Genomic DNA, 24,975 nt, shown 5'->3' on the forward strand with positions numbered 1-24,975 from the left:
AAAGGCCATATAGACGCTGCTTAGGGTTGTATTGAAATCTGTTTATTATTCAGATTCTGAGCTAATGGGAACTGCAGATGCTGGAGAATCCAAGATAACAAAGTGTGGAGCTGGATGAACACAGCAGGCCAAGCAGCATCTCAGGAGCACAAAAGCTGACGTTTCGGGCCTAGACCCTTCATCAGAGACCCTCTGATGAAGGGTCTAGGCCCGAAACATCAGCTTTTGTGCTCCTGAGATGCTGCTTGGCCTGCTGTGTTCATCCAGCTCCACACTTTGTTATCTCTATTATTCAGATTCTGTTTTGATTGGAAACTTCTTTAAATTGACATTTAACTATTGGAACATTCAGGCCTATGAGTTTGGGTTCAAGACATACTGGTTAAGGACAAAGTCAAGAACTCTCTTCAGGCTGAGATTTCAAAGTAAGACTATTAATAGAACGTTAATACTAAGCATTAATATACATGTTAATCCTAGAAATAACAGACACTGACCTAGATCAGTTAGATAAGGGCTAAACTGTGTTCATGTTCATGTTGTAGTCTAGTCTGATGTAGTTTTCTAACTCCTCCCACACTGCTATTTATATACTCAGTGATGTGCAATGATTATTGCAAGGTTGCTTCAGGTTCCTGAATTCAATATAAATCGCTCCTCCACAAATTTTGTTCCTAAGTCGCAAACAGTGATAAACTGTTACATACAATCTCAAATAAGTTACCTCCATTACCTATTTTTGTATCTTTATGGTACATTTTTTCCTTCTCTCTCCCATCTCTCCTCAAGTCTTTCACTTGAATCAGTTGTTTGAAAAGGCAGATCAGGAAAGCCAAAGACTTCTATGCTATAGAAACATGCGGTAAATTTAGTGATTTTGCATTTTCTTTGCTGGCTTCTGGTCAAAGCTGCAGACAGCCTGGCTGAAGGAACTGGCAGTAGTGTAACTGCAGTAATGCATGAGAATTACAAAGTGGTGCCACTGTTCCTGCTCCATTATTAGCATTGAATATCATTTTCACTTATCCTAGGAAGTACTGAAGTGTTCTATCCATGAATTGTTCTTCTAAATTTGAAACTTGTTCCTTTGATATATTGAGTTGTTCTTCAAGGTTCTCTTCCAATGCATGAATGTACATGTTGCATTAACAGCAGTTGTGACAAGACATTGCAGCATGAGATTGATTAGGACTTTGCATTGATGTTGTTACATATGGTATATTGTTCAAACAAGAGGTCTCATTCCTCTTGTCAAATGATTTATTATGTTCTAAGTAGTCAATAGGCTTTGCAGAAAGTTCTGCATTCAAAATAACTTTTGAGGTATAATATTTCTTAAACAGTTTTCAGATATCTGCATTTGATGTGACATCTAATCTGTTTGAACACTTAGGAATTGTGCTTTTCAGGAGTCCCAGTCAATGAAATAGATCTGAAAGCTTCAATTTTTCTGGTAGAAAAGTTGGCATGGTGGATTTTGTTACAATGTGTGATTGTTGATTGGCAGCTGCAGGTCTTGATTATTTTCTTAATTTGAAAGAATATTGCACTGCACTTATTTTGTTGTCTCATTGTATCTTTGGTTGCTTAAAATCACTGTTGAATCTTTATTGTTGTTAAAAATTGTTTTTCTGGTACAAAAACTGAAATCAGTTAAAGCTTCTGCTCTTTACAATGTAAAACTTCATGGTTCTTTACCAATACGATACCATCATTTAGAAATACAAAGATCTTCCTTTTCCAAAATAGCTGATCGATTTCCCAAAGGTCTGTTGATTTTCTCAGAAAGGCTTTACTCAGTAAGATTCAATGAAATTTTGACCTCATCATATTCGTGCTCTTCATCTATTTTCCTTATTTTAACTGATACAATTGAGAACACTTCATTCTTGATGAATTAAAATTTTGAATTTGTCTTTCAAACCATTGAAATAATAAATTTCACTGACTTCCCTGTTGGAGCTCTCCTGATCTGAACAACGGTACCAATTTTTTATTCCCACCATCTGTTCCATTTTCCATATATTTTCTTTAAGCTTGTAACTTCAGTCTGATTTTAACTTGCTATTGTTGACTTTGTTGTTGAATATATAGTTTGGAAATTTGTTAAATGTGCTCTTGAGCCTAGTTTTTTGGGTAGAAAAGAAACAAATTTGCTCTGAGTGTACAGTGAGCAGCCTTTTATCATGGGTATCCAATTTGGATTGCTTCTTTGGTTGATAGATGGGTTTTACTGTTTTCATTTTTATTTAATAGTGTGCTTTTCTATTATTGGCTGCAAAGACATTACAGTTACAGTTTTATGATATTTGTGCTGGAGGAATTTTATGCTCAGAGATAATTCATTCATAAGAGCTGTTTAGTTCTTTGGCTTTTCTGGCTACTAACTGCAAATTTTATGCTACTTGCCTTGCTATAGTCCTTGTACCTCTTAAGTTTTAGGACTTACTTTCCTGGCTTCCTGCATCACGAATACCCCATCTGCCAATGAGTGAATACTCCTGGTAGTGGGATGAGGTCCTTAAGTGATCAAAATTCAAAAAATGGAATCAGTTGACAGCAGGGCAAGAGGACCAATGTTTGTCTTCTGTGACATACTTAATCAGAACCAATACAATATCCTCACCACACAGTCCTCACCAATTTAAATACCTGTGTTACAAAATAAATAATTAAGCAAGGTATTCAATTCTGCCCCTTATGCTATTAATGTTTGTGCTAATAGAAAATATTTATTTCAGCAGTGAGCAAAGTTAATGTTTTGTTAAGCTACTTTGTATTCTGCTGAAATATGTCAAGATAAATTTTTATAAGAAAACTTTGGTGTTCTTATTTTAGTTGAAGGAAGACTTCACTTATCTGTGTTGTAATTGACTTTGAGTGTTGGGAGGATCTCTGTGAGAATCACTGCACCTGGTGCAACCCAATTATGTATGTCACACAAAGTATATTAAGCTTTGAAAAAAGGGACAGGATCACATTCTTTACATATTGTTCATTTGTTAAGACAATTGTTATATCCTTTACATTATACAATTATTAAAGATAAATGTTCAAAGTGTTAAAGTAACAGATGCACAGAATTTCTTTGCAGCATTGCTTTGGTGAGCTTTATCTTTAGTTCAGACTGTGGGATTTTTAACATTATCAGGCTGAAAGCTTCTTATGGAATAAATTTTAATTGAAAAGAGTGGATGTGCTGACATGAAGTCAGAAATATTTATCGATAAGGTGAAGATATTGAGTCATAGGGTCATACAGCACAGAAACAGTTTGTCTCTCCAGAATTTAAGTAGCAATCGCATGCCAAAATCAATACAAAAATGTTGCTAATTAAACTTTGGATTTCTATTCTATGTCAGCACACAAGAAATGCAGTTTCTGAGTGTCAGCGGAGTAGAACCATGTGTGTACTTTGAAGACGAATTACAGCAAGCCTGAATACTTGGTTGTAATGCAGCAACTGCATAAAGATGGATCAGAATCAGTCGCTCTCCAAAATGTGTTTGTTACAATGCAAATGAGAGTTGTTCTATTACTTTGCCACAGCACAATGTATTTGGCAGTGTGCCACAGCACAGAGGGTGAACACAGTTATTAATACAGCACCAAACTTAGTCTGTTCTTCTGTTAAGATGGCACAGCTGCCAGGAGTACCATGTCAAACAATAGCCTGTTTGTCAGGTGGGTGTGATTCCACAAATATCCAACTTCCTTTGTTATTTTTGTTTAATATTCCTGTTGACACAAATTTAAAATTATGTCATTTATTCTTCTGTTCCTATGTTTTTCTAACTTTTGAATTTTCTGGAAAATGCACAGTGATATAGACACAAGAAATTAGCTCATTATTGAAAGAAAATGTCCCTCTGTTACAAGTGTACATTATAATATCACAATGAAAATCCATAGTGGCTTTGTAGCCAATTAAGTGCAGTTCAGAAAAAGAAATGGAAGAATGTAATGGACGAGGTTAGATCCAAGTATTCAGCCCACATACATAGAATGCAAGGTTAAATAAATCTTTGAGAGTGTCATTGTTTTTCTCTAGTCACACCAAAGATTCTTCAGGGATTGTACAACAAAGACTTGCATTTATTTAGCACCTTTCATGACCTCAATGTCCTGATGTATTTTACAGTCAACAAAAAAACTTTTAAAATACAGCCACTGTTTCAACAAAGCAAGCAAAGCACTCAGTAATTTTGTGAAGGCCAAAGAGGACGACTTCATTCAAAGGACTTGATTCACCCAGAGAGTCCATAATAGCTGCTCTCTGAACTGAATGAAGAGCTGTAGATTTCAGATGACAAGATTGGTAAGCTGAGCCATGTCCTCATTTTACTGACTGTTGGAGGAACAAGCAATATAGAAATAAATCGCTCTGTCATGTCCATGCCAGCTCTTTCTAAAAACTATCCTACTATCTTACTCTTTCCTCACTGCCCTACAAGTATTTACTTTTCAGTATATTTTGGAAGTCACGATTGAAACTGCTTCCAATATCCTTTCAGACAGTGCTTTGAAATCGTGATAGTTTGCTACTTTTTTAAAAAATGTATTTTTTATTTCCCCTCTTGTACCTTTGCCAATGATATTAAACCTATGTTCTTTGGTTACTGACCCATCTACCAATGAAAGCAATTTCTTTCAAACAGATGATAATGAGAACTGCAGATGCTGGAGAATCCGAGATAATATCTTTCAAACAGATGATACTTTTAAAATATTATTTACTTATTTGAAGATTTTGGATCTCGCTGATGATTTCAGTGTTGATTGCCCAAATCTAAATGGTATTTTAAAAAGTGCTGGTGAGTCACATTCATGAATTGCAACTGTCCATGTGGTGTAGAAACACAGATAGTGCTGCAAGGAAAATATTCCATGAGCTTGACACAGTTAGTGAAGGATGACAACGTAGCTCCAAGTCAGGATGGTGTATAGCTTAGAGTGGAACTTGCAGGTAGTGATGCTCCCATGCTTATGTTTCGATTGTCATTTTGTAGATGGAGATAGCTTAGCTTAGATGCTGTTTAAGAAGCCTTCATGAATTATTGCAGTCCATTTTGTAGATATTACATACTGCTGCCAAAAAGCGTCAGTGATGAAAAGAGTAAACATGTCAATTAATGGATGGGGTGTTGTTCAAGTGGGCTGCTTTATATTCTTGCTGAAGCTGCACTCATCCAGGCAAGTAGAGAGTACTCCTTCACACTATTGAATTGTGCCTTACTGATGGTCAGGCAGGCTTTGGGGAGACGAGAGGTGAATTCTCTGCTGCAAATCCATGTCAGCTGCTGCTTAAAGTAACCTCCAGATTAATTGATATTGGAGGGATTCAATGATGATATTTTAAAATAATTCATTTTTGGAATGTGGGCATGGCTGGCTGACTTATCATTTATTTCCCATAGAGATATTGGTGATGAGCTGCCTACTTGAATGAACTTAGTCCTTTAAGTATGGTTACATAACATCAGCAAGGCTGTTCCAAGATTTAGACCTTGTGACACTGAAGAAACAGTCATACATTTCCAAGTCAGGATAGTGTGTGATTGGAGGGGATGTTGCAGCTGGTGGCGTTCCCATTAATCAGCTGACCTTCCACAGTTGGAAGACTTCGTAGGTTTGGACAGTGCTTTTGGAGGAGCCTTGGTCAGGTACTGTAGTCCGTCTTATAGATCATACAGACTGCTGTTGCAGTGCATCAGTGGTGAGGGGATGAATGTTGAAAGGTGGAGATTTGGATACAAATCAAGTATGCTGCTTTGTGCTAGATGGTGTTAAGCTTCTTGATTGTTGTTGGAGTTGCATTCATCCAGGCACGTGCAGAACATTGTAATATGCTACTTTGCAGATGATGGCCAGAGATTACAGAAACAGGACATGAGTTACTCACAGCAGGATTTTTGACCTCTGACTTGCTCCCGAAGGCAAAGTACTTATGTGGCTCATTTAGCTACTGGTCACTGATAACATCTGCTCCCCAGGATTTTGATAGTGGGGATTTAGCAATATTAATACCATTGAACATCAAGAATTGATTGTTAGATTCTCTCTTCTCATTGGGGATGGCTATTGCCTGGCACTGATGTGACAGTTACTTGCTGTTTAGCAATCCAAGCATGAATATTGTCTAGATCTAATGACATATGGATTCAGACCGTTTCAGCATCTAACAGGCATGAATGGTGCTAACCATTGTGCAATAATCAATACAACCAACTGTACATCTCAATTCTGACCTTATCATGGAGGGAGGATTATTAAAGAAGCTAAACGTGGTTGGGCCTTGAACACACCGCTGAAGACCTCTTGCAAAGATGTCCTGGATCTGAGATGACTGACCTCCATCAATCACAGCCATTTTCTCTGTGTTAGGTATGGCTACAACCTATGGAGACTTTCCAACAATTTTAGTTTCACTAAAGCTTCTTGGTGCCACATTTGTTCAAATATTAATGTCAAGGTCAGTCACTCTCACTGCACTTCTACAGTTCACCTCAGTTGTCCATGTTTGGATCAAGGCTGTAATGAGGCTGGTTAACATTTGTTATCACTTTTTAAATATTGAGAAACACTTAAGATATATTGTACAACACTGAAGAAAGCTGTGTCCTTCATGGTTGTCTGCGAGAGTTTTATAGATGGAATGTGGAATTGTGCGGGAATTTATAAAGACCAACTCATCTGATGTCTTGAAGAAGAAAACATGTTCCCAGTCATTGTGAGACCAGGTGTCTTAATATCAATGGCAGTTTCTAGGAATAACACAATTGGTGTAATGGCTACTTCAGAATCTCACACTTGAATAGTGACCAGCTTATTAATGCATCTCATTAAAATCTCAGTGCATCCTATGAGGCCCACCTGCAATTCTTCTTACATTCAGCTTTCATAGCAAACTTACAGCATGTACTTCAAGCAAATGGTGTTGTGTGAAGTCAAAGGGGAAGCATCCTTAATGGCGTGAAGGTGGACTATAAAGAGTCAGGGGTGCGACCACATTAAGTCAAGGGGTTTATCTTAATAAAATATGGAGGGGGGGAGTTGGCCTGAGTTAGTCCCGTTTATAGAAATTACAGGTAGGTGAGCCAGGATGGTGTTGAGATATCAGTCACAGGTGTTTTCTATTTTGAGACATAGGGATGGATTTAGTATGATGAAAGTGTATGTTGTAGATCAGAGACAAGAAAACAGAAATTACCAGAAAAGCTCTGCAGATCTGGCAGCATCTATGGAGAGAAATCAGAGTTAATGTTTTGGGTCAAATGACCCTGCCTCAGTTTTAGTAAAACTTACATAATTTTGTAAAAGCAACATACTTCAGATTTTGGAAACTCAAAGCAACACAGAAAATGTTTGAGAAGCTCAGCAGCTGGTCTCATTGTGGAGAGTGAAACAGAATTAACATTTGACTCCAGTATGAGTCTTCTTCAGAATAGAAGCTGGTAGCTATTAATGGAGACCATTAATTAATGGCTGTTTGTTGGTACTAAAAGATGATAATGGCAGTAGCAGTTGTGAAGAGTTACTTTCTCTAACAATTCTAATAACCATCTCTGTGAGGCCAGAGTTGACAGTTACAGCTACAAGCAAGACTAAAGACTATGACCACATTGAAGCATGGGAACCAAAATGAAAGCATAAGAATGAATGCAATTTCTCTCACAAAATGAAATGAGAGGCTGTAATGTGTTTATTTCTTAGAAGAACCCAGCAATTTGCAAGTGGCACAGGACAGCTCCATTATGGCAAAGCAATCTGAGAAAGAAGTTCAACCCAAAATGCTAGAAAAATCTATTCCATATTATCATTAAGGCCTTACCTATGCAATCATCATTTTTGCTTTCCTCAGAAAAGCGTAAAAATGGAAGGTGCACATGACATCCCATAGATACTTATTTGACTTGAATGCCAAATACAGCCACTGCACAGCTATTTCTTTCAAAATTAACAAAAAAGATAAACTGAAAGAAAGCAGCAGTGTCTAAAGCTATAACAAGGAAAGATACAAAAGTTTAAAAGATTGCAAATAAAAGCAGAAAAAACATCAATACATAATACAGATATTTATTCCAGATATTACATAGCATAGAACTACAGAAAGAAAATGGAAAGCAAACATTGGTGTATTATCATTGCATTGACATTCTGTCAGAATTTCATTTGTTTACAGAAAGAAGCAGTCATTGCTTCCTGGATTAACAAATAGCTGATAAATGAAATCAAGCAGTCAAGCTCGTTACTGCTATGGGAGAAGAAGGATTAAGAACAGCCAAATCATCTGGTATTACAAATGATGACTGTGAAGATCCTGACAATATTTTCCATACTTTAGAAGACCAACTTAAAGTTTGAGCCAGCTTCAGAATTCAAGAGCTCGAGTTTAAATTGTATCAACAATAACAAGTTAAACAATTGACCAATTCGTAGGTAGTAACTGGGACAAATGTAGAGAATATAATTCTACCAAGTTAACATCTGAGAGTCTTATGGATTTGGTCATTCTCTCTACACCTTCAGAAAAGCACATCAAGATAAATTCAAGAAATACATGTTTTACACCTACTGTGAGAAGGAGGATCAAGCTGGAAGCAATTGTAACAGGCCAGCACCATCAAGAAATATTTGACTTTACAGCAACTATTGTAGCTATTAGCAAGTTCAACAAAACACCTAAATTTTGTATGACTAGTTGCACCTAACAAAACAGTGTATAGTCAGTACTTCATGATATTTGCAAGATATATTCTACAAGAGGACATTGGGTTAAGATATGCAAGAGGTCCAGATGCCCCGACAGACTCAAAATTCAACAATTTGCTGCTGAATAACATGTAAAGAAGAGTCAAACAAGGAGCAATGTCAAAAATGTTTCTGAAATTCCATCCATGACAGGTATGCAAGTCAATGAAGTCCAAGATAAATCTGCAATAACACAGGTCTCATAGTAAATTGGTTAATTTGACCCACAACATGGATACTGTCAGAAAAACTGAAGACTTTGCCCTCAACCAAGTGATATATCCCAAAAGGAATGGATTGCACATGCTATATGCCAAAATTGACACTGGTACAAATACAAGTGTCATCCCTTTGCACATTTTTCAAAAGATGTATTATTTGTCTATGGTATGTACAGGTCTCCACGGATACCTAGTGGTATTATCTCCAGGCTGTTAATCCAGAGACCCAGATAATGTTCTGGCTACTTGAGTTTGAATCCCACCATGGAAGATAGTGGAATTTAAATTCAGTAAAAACAAGATCTGGAATTAAGAGCTTATTGATGACCACAAATTCATTGTTGATTGTCAGGGAAAAACCCATCTGGTTAATTAATGCCATATAGGGAAGGAAACTGCCATTCTCACCTGGTCTGGCCAACATGTGATTCCAGCCCCACAGCAATGTGTTGACTCTTAACTGCCTTCAGGGTATTCAGGGCTGGGCAATAAATGCTGCCGGCCAGCGACACCCTGATCCCATGAATGAAAAAAAAATCATCCATGAGGTAGTAAACCCATAAGTTGCAACATCACAGATTCCGTGCAATTCCACCTGATTGTGTCCATCAACTGAATAACTTTTAACTAGATAGGTTAATGCTATTGGCATCTTTTAAAGGTGATGCAGTGTTACCTCTGAAAAACAATGGGCAAACTAACATTGGCCGTCTTTGTGAGCACACCATTCACACTCAAGTAAAGCTTAAGTTGCATTGGAATCTACTGTACTGAACAACATCAGCCAGAAAGTCAATCATTATACTGGCTGGTGCAGTTCCATTACTTGTGTTTTGAAGAAATATGGCAATGTGAGCATATGCTTAGGTCCAAAGTGACTAAATATTGACTAAAGAGATGACTACACAAGATTTCTACCTTGAAAGAGCTTAATCCCAAATTGTCAACAACCAAGCAATTTATCAGGCTTGATGATAAGAATGAACATTGATCCATGCATCATTCCTCAGAGTTGCAGGGACTGTTCTAACTATCTTTCGGTAGATATTGTTTCCTCAGATTACCATGTGGATTATATGTCAACTAGAATGTATTCTGACACTTGTCGAAATCAACTTAAATATTTCAGTATTGCAGATAATATTGAGACAAGCCTCCATCAGCTTGTGGGAGCAGTAAAAAAGTAAGCTCAAATAAATTTCTTCAAATCAATCTACTTGTGAACTGGTCTTAGACCTGATCCTACCAAAACAGAAGATGTATAGAAGATGTCTCAAATGCAAGACAAGATGATTTACAATGGTGTCCCAGGGTCTGTTTCTTTAAACTTTTGTCACTGCATGTTCTGAATTTTGCAATGAATGTATCTCTGAGAAAATTTCTATAAAAATACAACAAATATAAGTTAAGATGTTTTTCTAGGCCCGCAACCTCAGACTTCCTCCTCCTCTGATGCTGATTGGCCTGGTGTGTTCATCCAGCTCTACACCTTGTTACCTCAGATTGTCCAGCATCTACAGTTCCTAAATTCTCAGAAATAGCTTGCTGAATCTGCTTTGCTTGCCCCAGAGCAAAGTGAATGAGATAAATTTTGGACTGTCTTCTAGCTTTGATTCAATGGTTTCACGCATACCTATCTAGCAAGTATTTGATTGTTTATAGTGACCACCAACAATTGAAAGTGATCTATCAATCACCTCTCACAAGTACACCTCCACAACTCCAGCAATTACTTGTGAACATCCAAGGGTAAGTTTTGGAAGCATAATACAAAATCAGGCTTATAGATGACTATTCTCAATGCTTTTAGCTGACTTTCAAACTTTACTAAGATCAAAAATATTCATACAAGTGGATATCATTTTAACAGAGGATATCTCTGTTTATTTTAAATAATTTTATGCCTGTTTTAACAGCAGAATATACAATGTTCACTGGCCTAAACAGCAATTTATAAAGGATCTTTGTTGTTTTACTTCATGTCTGCATTCATAAAGTCAAAGATCCAGTCAACTACTCCACGGGATCTTACCAATTTGAATCAATACTTTATGTAGTTCATTTACTGATTGTTGCATAGTGGTAGGGACTATGATGCCATTTTACAAACACAAAAGTGGACTATTAAAGAATCACAGTGCTACAGCAATAACTTTTTAATGTCATGTTCAGATACAGTAGAAGGACACCCAGCATGGTGGAAACCTCAGCACCCAAGCTTTCCATATCAGGCCGTTAACATTGAGATATAATACAATAATGTCACCAGATCTGTACGAATGGTCTGAGAAAAATGTGCCCACATCGTGTTATTGCACTGCTGCTGGTGGGTAGTGAATGTAATTTGTTAAATGTTTAAGTAGTGACATGTGTGATTTTGGTGGGAAGTTTATTAAATAAGGATGTACCCATATTATTTCTATTTGAGCAGGTAGCTTTGAGAAGCAAAACTATTGATTATAATGATGATTGTTACTGCTGATGCAAGCAAGATAGCTTCTAGTGTTCAACAGTTCTTTGTTCATCTTTAATTCAGTATCTGTGTACAATGACTTCAAGTTTCTTTTTATTCACTTATGGATAAAAATGTAGGTATCGCTAGCTGGCCAGAATTTATTATCTGTGCCTAGCTGGCTTGAGAAGATGCTGGTGAGCTCTCTTTGTGAACTGCCGCAGTACATATGCTATAAGCGGATCCACAATGCTGTTGGGGAGGAAATTGTTGCAGACAAACAATTTTCACAGAATTATACAGCACAGAAAAAATGCATTCATCCCACTGTGTCTGTGCTTAGTCTTTCTAAGGGTTATCTAATTTGCCATACTCACTCCCTGCACCTCCTCCTGTAACTTTTTTCCCCCTTTTCCCCCTATAAGGTTCATTTTTGAAAGGTCTGCTTTCACCTGCCCTTTCAAGAATTATATTCAACTTCATAATTGCTTGCTGATTATTTTGCCACTTATCTTACATGTTATGTTCTTTTTCTGCCAGTGGAACAAATTGTTTTATAAGAGCATTAGAACACTAAAGCAACCTTGCAATTGTGTCATTTTTGAAATGCATTCATGAGACATGGAAATCACTGGGTGACCAACATTAATTGCCTATCTCGAATTGCCCTTGAGCAGATTTGTTGCATTCTTGAACCAATGCAGTCCATTTGATGTAGGTAGACCCACAATGACATTAGGAAAGGAATTCCAGAATTTTGACCCAACGACACTGACATATTTACTAGAAAGGGATATGTTTCCAATTCAGGATGATGAGTGGCTTAGAGAGGAACTTGTGGTTGCTGGAGTTCCCATGTATCTGTCATCCTTGTCCTTCTAAATTGTAAAGATTGTGGACGTAGAAAGTGCTGACTAAGGAGCCTCGATGAATTGTTGATGTACATCTTTCTAGTTATAGTTGGTACACACTTGTGCTACTGTCTATCGATTGTGAATAAGGTGCCATTCAAATGGGTTGCTTTTTTCTGGATGATGTGTTTGTGACAAGGATAAGTATCTTTGGAAGGAATGTTATATAAGGGTATTTGGAGCCTGAAATGACGTTATGATTATATCAGTGAGCTCCACATTAATGACAATAAATACCTCAGAAAGGATGGAGTTAGCATAGTGTGGAACAAGACTGGAAAGCTGAACATTTTAGATTGAGGGAGACTTGACACCATTTTGACATGAATACATGAAGAAGATAGATTAGTTGTTATCTAATATAATTATAAGTTGGAGCCTGGTATATCTAGGATTACCATGTATTTCAGTATTTAGCATTAATGCATAACAAATAGTGTTATTTTGAAGTTTAAGCCTGAGGTGAGTTCTTCACTTTTCCTTCCAGATTAGTCTGTCGACTGTCTGATCTTATAGTATGATATCCTTCCACGTAATAAGAGAAAAACCTTTCTTAATATTGAATACTATTTGTAACTCCCCTTTAAATTTCTCCAGAGAACAATTCAGCTTCCCTAAACAAATTCAAATACACAAAATTCAGGAATTATTAATTAATTATTAATTCCAGGATTATTAATTACTGAATTACTAGTCTAATAACAAAATCATTGGACTGCCAATCAGTAGATTAGTAGACATAGGTATGACTCATTTGTAGGCAAATAATTCCAAACATAACTAAGAGGTATTTGATCTATTATAAATTAATGAGAACTGGAATTGTGTGATCATATGGAGGTCATTGCTATTTTCTACTTCAACTATGTATGGAGAGATCTATTATCAGTTGAAAATGAAATCAAGATATACACCTCTTTGAATACAACCATCGTTACAGTTACTCAATATATGCCTTTGATGAGGTTAAAATTTTTGCAGAATATTATTTTGCAAAATATACAAGAAACACCTGATGAAATCAGTTTGGAGTAAAGTTTTTAACAAAACTACAACTCAAATACATTTGCAAAGAAACTTTTCCTAATTGGTTTAAGAAAAATTAACAAGAATTGTAAAGGTTGCAAATTAGCTTCTAAACAACGCATCATATTTCATTGAACAATAATGGCAAAAGGTGGGGAATAAAATGGTTCTTTATATATTACTGTGAACAGAAGTCCATATAATTAAAAAGTCAAATCATAATGCTGAATTTAAGTAACGTAAGGCCCAAACATTTTGCTGGTAAGTTGGGAGTAGTATTGAATACTGATTGATTGGTTATTAGAGAAACATATTGACAAGGATGTTTTAATCTTATTACTTTAATAATAGCAACTATGGCTTAACTCTGAGATAACAAGGTGTAGAGCTGGATGAACACAGCAGGCCAAGCAGCAACAGAGGAGCAGGAAAGCTGACATTCTGGGTCTGGACTCTTCTTCAAGAAATGTCAGCTTTCCAGCTCCTCTGAAGCTGCTTGGCCTGCTGTGTTCATTCAGCTCTGCACCTTGTTATCTCAGATTCTCAAGCATTGGCAATTCCTACTATCTATGGCTTAACTCTTCCAGGTTCAAAAGAATTTAGGTTAAGTGAACTCCAATGTTGTTATGCACACTTATCTTAGTTTAAGAAGGTGGAATTCATAGCGACAAATAAGTGTAACTAATACAGCTCCATGTACCATACAAGCTTGCAGACCACACAAGATGGTTGTATATAGCAAGAATTTTAAAAAAACTGACCAAAAATATCCCTGTAAAAATTGTGATAAAACATTCAGGCCCTTTTCAGTTTGTATTTTTACCTTTCAAAACACAAGAATATACTGTTGATGTTTTTAATCTTGCAGAGAATGAATTTCAGGATTGCCTGTTAAGGCAGTCATTGGTACGTGGATACAGTGAAAAGCTTGGACACTGTGAAGCACCAGATAATTGTAACAACATATCGACAAAGGTGAGGTTTAGTACCTTCATTAAATATTTCCTTTGCAAATACATCCATTGATCAGTGGTCCACTGACAACACTAAGGTCCAACAAGTAAGTGCTTTATTTTCAACTAGGGTTACTTTACATTTTACTGTACAACAAAATTAGAGACTGCTATTTGGCTTTATTTACAATTCATTCATCTTCTATTTTCAAAGATGCATACTCTGATAGTCCTCATTCATTTTCCTTCTGTTCATTTAACAGAGGTGTTGACCTGTTAGAAGTAAATGCAATTATTCTTTTGTTAAAGTGTTGGACAGCCACATGTTATATGTAAACAGTACAGTAATTTCTAGGCTATGAAGTCTTAGTCTATTGAGGATCAGCTTGATATTAGAGAGCAAGACTGATGATCCAGCCTAAAACTGAACATATCAATGACATTATTGCTTGTTAATTGTGTTGCGTGTGACATCTCATGCACTTCAGCTTTATGCTGTTTTTCACGTTTTTGTTGTTTACTGTGCAATTGTTCACTGCAAAAGATTTGCTTCACTCAAATGTTTCTGTGTTGATTTTGTAAAATTCTAATTTTTGCATATTGCAAAATAAGTCATACTTTTAAAAAACTGACATAGTGAGATACAACATGCTTGCATTCGGATATTAGGAAGGAAGACCTAAAGAAAGAGTACAGAAGAAGTAGAAATTGCAGCAAGAATTAGTTGGATTTATTTGGTGATGACAGATCTGCACTTGGTGCTTTACATTACTATTTTTAATAACTATAGCTGGCTAAGACTGTGTATTTTTAAATAAAGCCCATAAATTATGCATTTTATTGCTACATATTGAAAAGCAATTTTATCCTTTCGTGGCTGCAACCAAATTATACAGTTTTGATGTGTTGCAGAAATTAGTTCAGTTCAGAGGATGTTTGTCTGTCAGAGTCATCATTCATTTAGGACGGAAGTGATTTTCTTTCTCAGAAAGGCGACTAAAATAGAATGTCGGTTCAGGTCAATCTGACCTGATTTACTTTTCCACCAGATATTTTAAGTTCACTCTTTCATCTATTTACCACAATATGATATTTCAAGAGATTAAAGATTTATTATTGTTATACACAGCCAAATCAAATTTAGAATAACTTGAGCAATGGATGTCGCAGGAAAACAGATCACATTGATTCTAATTCTACCAGCTACAAAATACAGCAATTGTGTCATTTGATAGTTTAATTTATGAAGGCTAGTTTTTAAAATCAGTGGAAGCGCCACACATGCAGTACTGAAAGAAAATGAATAAATGGTATATATATTAGTTTAACAGCACATAATATAGTGTGTTGGGGAGTTCTTTCTCTCAATAGACCATGGTAATCAAAAGTAATGAACCTATTATGCATAGGGCCTCAGAGAGCATCGTATTGCCATATGAGTGCAACACACAAAAGGTTTATTAAAGGAAATTAAGGTCCATCATTGCCACACCTGCTCCCCTATTATAAATCTAATACAGGTCACTGCTTTCAATCACAACACAACATTAGATAAAAGAGTCATGTTTCCCATTTAAACTAAGGTAACAGCATATCCTGTTTGCTCGTACTTTTTTTCCAAGAATGCAAAATAAAAAGTTAGAAATGATCTGCATCCACGAAAAACCCAGATAAGTATGGTGAAACCAGGACATAACAGTACAAAACTATTATGCAAGAATATTTATTATGCATTTATACTAAGGTGAGTGCTAGAAATCATAGGCAATAATTGCTGCTAACATCTCTCACTATTATAGATGGATACAGACAGTGAGGAAAAGAGACTCCGCACACGCTCTAAAGGATCTCGGGGTGAGTTGTTGAATAGGTCAAAAATCACATTGCTCTACATAGTAGAAAACAGGTCAGTTCCTGTGGAAAACTCTTGATGAGTTGGCACTGAATTGATATTGGCTTTTCCAAATGTGAAACATTCAACAGAAGACATTTATTTGACAAAAGTGAGGAAGTAGGGTAATTTTACTGGATGCTGTACAGCTAAGTTTAATAAGTAAAAATAATGAAGCTCATTACAACCTGTTTACAGTAGGTGATATTTTAAAAAGTGTACATAAAAGGTTTCTTTCATTTTTGAACTTTAGTTGAAAATAATTTTACCCACTTAAAGTGCAATTACTTGAATGCTGGCTGTGATATTACAACGTTCGGTGATGATTGTACCACTTATTTTTGAATACAGTTCAAACTGCTGACAATGACTACCAACCGGTAAAGAAGTATTCTTGCTGGGATTAACACTAGATAATGGTTTAGTACTGGGGGACTAAAAGAAGGTAATTGACAGAGTGTGGTGAGTGATTAACTTGCCTCCTGGATTCACAGTTTTCCAGTAAACAGAAGTGCCCGCAATCATAATTGCATCACTGAATTTAAAAATAAAAGATAATTTGTTTCTCTGACTCAATGCAACCCTATCCCTAAAGAAGGAGCTGTACAATATGATGGGAGCAAGGTGAAACCAGTTGTCTCAAAATCATTTTGTTTGATCAAACCTCAACTTACTGTTTAGGTGAAGTTTTCATTCAATTGCTTGACCATATTTATGTATAAGCATTTAAAATAAATCCTACAGTTTTCAGAAGAGCATCTTGGCTTTTACGTATAAATTCCCATGGCTTTTATGTACAAAACTATAACTTTTGATCAAACTTTCAATGACATTGCACAATAAAAAATGAAAGAACAGTGGATGCTGTAAATCAGGAACAAAAATAATAATTGCTGGAAAAGCTCAGCAGGTCTGGCAGCATCTGTGAAGTTAGGGTCCAGTCCTTCCTCAGAACTGACAAATGACATTGCACATTGCTTTGTCCTCAAAGATGTCTGTTATGATATCTGTGGAGTCCAGTAACTTTACAAAAGAAATGTTACCTTCCAGTTGATTGCTAACTGAATGACAATGTAAAATTTTTCATTTAAGACACTTATTTTCACAGAGCTTATAAATACTATTGACTACTTATTAGTATACTTTGTAGGCAACATACACTTTAAATCACAAAATGGAATAACACCACTTAGTACAATCAAAAGAAAAAAAGAATTTCACAGGTATACATTACACTGTCCTTTAATAAAACATTCAGATCACCCAAAATCAATCCAAACAAATTCTTAGTTCTTGAGGGTTATACTTCTTTTCCTTTCTCAGTCTGGTAACATCTGATCCCAGAATTGTTCTTTGTGATGAGAGTGTTACTGGAAGCTTTTCCTCTGGCACAAACTAATGAGTCTTCCAGTTTTGTTTTATCTCCTCGCAAATTTGGTTTTCTCAAAGTGAATGTGCACCACCGCCTATGGTGAACCATTGAGACAAAATGAGAAAATGCTAGATGAAATTAGCTGGTGTAGCAACATCTGTGGAGAGAGAAACAGACTTATCATTTAAAATCTGATACATATTAAATTTGGAATGTCAGCTCAGTTTCCCTCCCTCCTGTCTGTCAGAACTGTTTAGTTTCCCCAGCACTTCCTGTTTTTCTACCAGATTTCCAGCATCCATATCATGTTGTTTTTATTTGAACTGCAGAGACTTTTTTGTTTCTAGCATTTTCTTCTCAAACCTGACAGATTAATTTGTCTATCTGTAATATTCAGCTTTATTTCCCAGGGTAGAAATGTCAATAACTGGGAGATATAGGTTGAAGTAAAATGGGAAAAGTTTAAAGGAGTTGTGAGAGGCAACGCTTTTATACAGAGAATGGTAAGTACTTGGAATGTGCTGCCAGAAAAGGCAGTAGAAGCAGACAGACTAGCAACATCTAAGGGTTATCTTGACAGATATGTAAATAGGCAGGGAATAGACAAATATAGACCATGTGAAAGCTCGAGATTTTCATTTAGGAAAGGCACCATGCGTCAGTGCAGACTTGGCAGGCTGTTCCCATGCTGTACTTTGTTCTTTTCATTTCAATGAAACCTGTAACCTGAACTTCACAATGATTTCCTTTGCATCTTTCCCTTTGGCAACATCATTCACATGCCTTTTCTCAAAACAGCAATGGTCATCAGCTGTTCTTTAATCCTCAGCTGTATCCTATCCTGGACTCAAATGGATACTCCTTTTATAATATCTTTAAAGTCCGACTTACATTGTCCACTAGCATCATAGCAGCCTTTGCCATTCTTTGCAATTTGTTTTCCCCCAGTAAAATAAAGTCTAGGACTTCCATTATTTTTTAGCAACTCTGTCATTCCAACCTGCCCTCAGGCAGGCATCAGTACCAATCACATAACCCCTTTCATTTTTACTCTAAAGACACTATCCCAAAACATAATGATCTTATAAAGCTCATAATTATAGAATTGTTTCTTGCTTCTAATTCAAGATTATCCATGAGAGGCCATGCATAATTTTTTCCCAGTCAAGGGACAGATTTTCAAAAAATAATATTTGGCACAACATTAAACATGAATATCAAAATAAAACTGAGGTATTAGCCGTGATCTTATTGAATGGTGGGGCAGGCTCGAAGGGCCAGTGTCCTACACCTGCTCCTAGTTTTTAGCTTTTTATGTATGAAGGATTAATGATTTGCTTAATAAAAAGGTGTTAAATAATAAATGGATAATTTTTGAAAATGCTAATGGATATGATCATTTAAACTTTCCAAGTAGTAGAGTTAAATAACAAAACCAATCTTTTTTTGCTTTCGCACTTCAGAAGCAAAGCTGAAAAAACAGATTAAACCTGAAGCACTGATCACTAGACACAAATCACATCTTCATAGATACAAAAAGCCTCATTCACTCGATTCAGAAGTAAACACTCTCACTCACTCTTTTACAAACACAGTCAGACTGTCTCACAGGAAAATACTCATTCTCACATCCCTGGGCTCAGGTGGTCTTGTCTACCACTTTGACTGCAGCCCTCAATTGAGGCAGCACATGCGTGGGAGGTAAGAGCTTTGTTTTTGAGCTGGTCACATTTCTGTGTACTACATGAATTCTCCATGATCTGACACATATTTTTCCACACTCAAACATGTGTTTCTTCACATCTAACACTGTGTCCTGTCCACCCACCCGCGCCCCCCCCACCATTCTACATGCCTGCAAGCTCTCTTTTGTGCTGTCGAGCTCTTGTAACTGAAAACTTGCCACTACTTCTTACCTTCCCACTACATACTGCTGATCCAATCTCATTACCTTGTAGCCCTGTTAGATGTTCATATATTTTGATGAGATCGCCCTTAATCTTCTAAACTCCAGTGAATATATGAGTTTATTTCTACTGTTTGTTTCCTGTTTGCCAACAAGTTCTCTATCTATAACGGAACACTGCATCCCATCCCATGCACTTCAATTTTATATAATAATCTCTGATTTGGGACCTTATCGAAGCCTTCTGAAAGTCCAAGTGCACTACATCCACTTGTTCCTCCTTCTCATTTCTACTAGTCGCATCTTCTCCAACCGCACTTCATTCATCAATGTTGCCATCCCAGGAATTAGTCTAGTAAACTGATGTTACACTCCCTTCATAACCAGAACACCTTTCCTCAGGTAAGGAGACCGAAACTGCACAGGAGTACAGGAGTGGTGTCACCAAGGCCATTTGTAATTACAGCAAACCATCCTGTTATTGCACTTACATTCTATCACTATGAAGGCCAGCATACTATTTGCCTTGTTCACCACTTGTTGTACCTGCATACTTACTTTCAGTGCTGTGTAAGGACACTCAGAACTTATTGCACCCGCCTCTTTCCCAATCTGTTGCCATTCAGACATTAACCTGCCTTCCTGATTTTACTATCACACATTTATCCACATTATACTTCATTATGGGGGAGTCGATTAACTAGAGGTTTTATTGCTTGTCTATTAGTCCAGAGTTCCAGTCTCAAATCCCGCAATGGCAGATTATAGAATTTGTGTGCCATCAAAAATACCTGATTATAAGATTCTTATTCATGATCATAAAACCATAATTGATTGTTGAAAAAAAACTAATTTGGCTCACTAATGTCCTTTAGGGAAGGAAATCTGCCATCCCCACCTGGTCTGGCTACATGCTACCCCAGACCCAGAGCACTGTGACTGACTATTAACTGCCTTCTGAAATGGCCTAGCAAGCCATTCAGTTGGTTCAATCACTGTATAGCCTCAAGAAAAGAAAACTGAAGCCAGATGGACCACCTCAAATCAACTTTGACAACAGCTGAAATAACTCTCTTGACATAGTAAAGTCCCCCTGACTAACATCTGGGCACTGGTGCCAAAATTGGGATAGCAGTCTCACAGAATGATCAAGGAACAGCTTCACACAGTCGCTGTCATCAAATCATAACTTGCAATGTCTCAGACACCACCATCACCACCCCTGGATATGTCCTATCCCCCCAGCAAGACAGACCCAGACTCAGTTGGCAGCCATTGGTATACAAGTTGGACAGAACTTTCCCTGAGAGTCCTCAACATTGGCTCTGGAAGTCTCATGATTTCAGTTTAAAAGTGTGTAAGGAAATCTCCTACTGATTACCACATACCATCCACCTTCAACGGATGAATTGATATTCCTCCATATTGAAAAACATGTGGAGGAAGCACTGACGGTGGCAAGGCTGTAAATGTACTCAGGGTGGGGAATTCCAATGTCTGCCACCAAGTGGCTTGGCAGCAGCAGTACTAATCAAACTGGCCAGGACCTAAAGCACATAACTGCACAATGAGGCCTATGGAAGTTGATGAGGGAACCAGCAAGATGGCAAAACATACTTGACCTCATCCTCAGCAGTCTTCGGCTGCAAATGTATCTGTATATGACAGTATTGATAAGAGTGACCTCAGCACAGTCTTAGTGGAAACAAAGTCCCGCATTCACATTGAAAATACCTTTCATCATATTGTGCGGCACTGCCGCCATCCTAAATGGGACAGACTTCAAAGAGATTTAGCAACTTAAGACCAGGTATCTATCAGCAGCAGAATTATATTCCAGAGCAATCTGCAATCATAGGTCAGCATATCCCCCGTTCGACCATTCACTTTCATTACCATCAGGTCAGAGAATTAATCTTGGTTCAATGGAGAGTGCAGAGCATGTCAGGTGTGGCACCAGGTATATCTGAAAATGAGGTGTCAAAATGGTGAAGCTACTAAACAGGACTACTTGCATGCCAGACAGCATAAGCAACAAGTGATATTCAGAGCTAAGTAAGCCCACAACTAAATTATCAGATCTAAGTTCTGCAGCCCTGCCACATTCAGTCGTGAACAATTAAACAACGTGACCAATTAAACAACTCACAGTTGGAGGAGGCTCCACAAATACCATCATCCTTAATGGTGGAAGAATGTAGCACATCAGTGCAAAAAATAAGACAAAAGCATTTGCAGTAATCTTCAGCCATGCTTGGCAAGTGGATGGTCCATCTCAAACTCCTTCACTGGTTCTCAGCATTATAGATACCAGTCTTCACCTAATTCAGTTCACTCCTTGTGATACCAAAAAACGGTTCAAGTCACTGATTACTGCAAAGGCTGTGGGCCCTGGCAATGGAACTACAGACATGTGCTGCAGAATGTATCACTCCCCTACCAAACTCTTCCAGTAAGTTGCAAAACTGACATCTATCCAACAATGTGGAAGATTGCCCAGGTATGTCCTTGACAAAAAAACAGGACAACTCCAACTAGGATAATTATAGCCTCATCAGTCTACTCTTGATCATTAGGAAAGAATTCGACAATGTCATCAATAGTACTATTGAGCAGCATGTGCTCAGCAATAACTAGATCAGTAATACCAGTTTAGTTTCTGCCAGGGCCACTCAGTTCCTGACCTCATTGCAGCCTTTGTTCAAAGGACAAATATAGACAAATGAACTGAATTCCAGAGGCCATAGGCAATTACTGCAGATGCTGGAATCTGCACTGAATACAAAAGATATTGGAGATCACAGCGGGTCACGCAACATCCGTAGAGAGAGAACAAGCAAATGTTTCAAGTCTAGATGACCCTTCGTTGGTCAGTTCCAATGAAATATCATCTAGACCTGAAATGTTAGCTTGCTGTCTTTCCACTGATGCTGCCTAACCCACTGTGATCTCACACATTTTTTTGCTTTCAGGGAATTCTAGAGATTACATGAGAATGATGATAGTCTTTGGCATCAAAGCTGTGTTGGACTGAGTGTGTCATGAAACATCCCTCAGAAAACTGGAATCGATGCATATCAGGGGGAAAGCTGTCTGCTGGTTGAAGTCATACCTGCCACATGGGAAAATTGTTGTGGTTGTTGGAGGTCAGTCATTACCGCTCCAGGAAATCTCTGCATGAGTTCCTCAAGGTAGCATCCTCAGCCCAACTATCCTAATTTGTTTCATCAATGACCTTCTCTCCATCATAAGGTCAGAAGTGGAGGCATTTGCTGATCATTGTGCAATGTTCAACACCATTTGCAACTCCTCAAACATTGAAGCATTCTGTATTCAAATACAACGAGGTCTGGACAATATTAGGTTTAGTATGATGAGTTGCAAGTAACATTCAGACCAAGCAAATGTCAGACAACGACCATCTAATAAGAGATGATTTCACCACCGCCCCATGACATTCAACGGTGCTACCACCACTGAATACCCCACTATCAACATTCTTAGGATTACCATTGATCAGCAACTGAACTGGACTGACCACATAAACACAATGGCTACAAAATCATATTGAAGGGTAGGAATACTGCAATGAATAATTCACCTCCTGACTCTCCAAAGCCTGTCCACCATTTACAAGGCATAGGTCACGAGTGTGATGGAGTACTCCCCACATGCCTAGATGAATGCAGCTTCAATAACACTCAGGATATAACACACGTGATTGGCACTACATCTACAAGCGTCCACTCCCTTCACAAAGATGCTCAGTAGCAGTGTGTATTATCTACTATCTACTGCAGAAATTCACCAAAGATCCTTAGAGATAACATTCCAAACCTATGACCACTTCCAAGAGCAGCAAATACATGGGTACACCACCACCTGCAAGTTCACCTCCACATCTCTGACCACCCTGACTTGGAAATATATTGCCATTCCATCATTGTCACTGGGTCAAAATCCTGGAATTTCCGCCTCAACAGCATCATGAGTCTACCTACAGTACTTGAATCGCAGCAGTTCAAGAAGCACCTTCTCAAGGGCAACTAGGGACAGGCAGTAAATGCTGGCCAGCCAATTGCGCCCACATCCCATAAGTTAAGATAAAGAAAGGTCTTCTAGTCTCCAGTGATACAGCACCACTGAACCCGGTCTGTCCAATCACTCCTCATATTGGCAAACCTGCCAACCCAGGAGTCAGCCCAGTGAACCTTGGTTGCACTCTGTCTGCAGCAAGTACACCTTTGCTTAGGTAAGGTGTCCAAAACCGCACAAAGAACACAGAAGCTCCTTTGCATATCAAACTCACCTATCTGTTACCATTTAAATAAAATTTTGTAATTCTGTTTTTCTTACCAAAGTGAACAACTTCATGTTTATCCATATTATTTGCCAAGCATTTGCCCATTCACTGAACATGTCTAAATCAAAACCTCTTTACGTCCTCTTCACGACTCATACTCTCACTCGGCCTTGTGTTATCAACAAACTTGAAAATTTTACACTTGATCCCTCATACAAATTGATGATATATGTTATGAATAGCTGAAGTCCAGGCACTATACTCTGAAGTGACTTTCACTCTGGATATGACCTACTTATTACTATTTTCGGTTTCCTGTCTGCTAAGCAATTCCAAGTCCATGTTAGTATATTACTGCCAACCCCATGTGCTTTGATTTTGCGCAGTAATCTCTTACATAGGACTTCGTCAGCATGATTTTCCTTCAATAAATCTATGTTATCTCTCTGCAATACCACTGGCATTTTAAGTACCATGTTATCAAATCCTTTATAATAGACTCCAGCAACCTCCTTACTACTGATGCTGTTACCGGTCTGTAATTCCTGGTTCCTCCCCTCCATCCATTAAAAAAACAAATCTCCTTCCCCTGAAAAGACCCTTGCTTTCTGAGTACTTCTGGGAAGATATGCCACCTTATCATCTTTGTGTCATTTTCTGTGAAGGCAGAACAAAAATATTTGTTTAATTTTTCTGCTATTTCCTTGGATTATAAATTCTCTTGTCTCACATTGTAAGGGACCCTCGTGTTGGAATGCACTACATTATTTTCCTTTTTTCCTAATAGACTTTTCATAATAAAATTATTAATTAACTCCATTTCAAATCAGAAAACCAAATGTAGGATAATATGCCCCAAATTGGTTCTCCAACATACTGGTTTAGAAATGCACCTTGTGCATACTCCAGAATTCATCTGTGACATTATTATGTGTACTCATTTCTAGAGTTTGCTCATTCTAGGCGTAGATTAAAGTGATTACTGTATTACCTTGATAACAAAGTGTGGAGCTGGATGAACACAGCAGGCCAAGCAGCATCTCAGGAGCACAAAAGCTGACGTTTTGGGCCTAGACCCTTCATCAGAGAGGGGGATGGGGAGAGGGAACTGGAATAAATAGGGAGAGAGGGGGAGGCGGACCAAAGCTGGAGAGAAAACAAGATAGGTGGAGAGGAGAGTAGAGCTGAG

At 37.6% G+C, this 24,975-nt stretch overlaps 1 protein-coding gene across 9 annotated transcripts in view; it reads left to right on the forward strand.

Moving 5' to 3' along the window:
- st18 (ST18 C2H2C-type zinc finger transcription factor) overlaps positions 1-24,975 on the forward strand; it is a 343,587-nt gene that overhangs the window by 158,909 nt on the left and 159,703 nt on the right. For all 9 annotated transcript variants that reach the window (XM_048529874.2, XM_059646059.1, XM_048529869.2 and 6 more), the window contains 2 exons: positions 14,230-14,336; positions 16,114-16,168. In XM_048529874.2, the coding sequence (XP_048385831.1) occupies positions 16,114-16,168 (55 nt within the window). In that variant the 5' untranslated portion in view covers positions 14,230-14,336. The remainder of the gene's footprint in view (positions 1-14,229; positions 14,337-16,113; positions 16,169-24,975) is intronic.

The sequence above is a fragment of the Stegostoma tigrinum genome, chromosome 5 (assembly GCF_030684315.1).
Source record: "Stegostoma tigrinum isolate sSteTig4 chromosome 5, sSteTig4.hap1, whole genome shotgun sequence".
Lineage (NCBI taxonomy): Eukaryota > Metazoa > Chordata > Chondrichthyes > Orectolobiformes > Stegostomatidae > Stegostoma > Stegostoma tigrinum.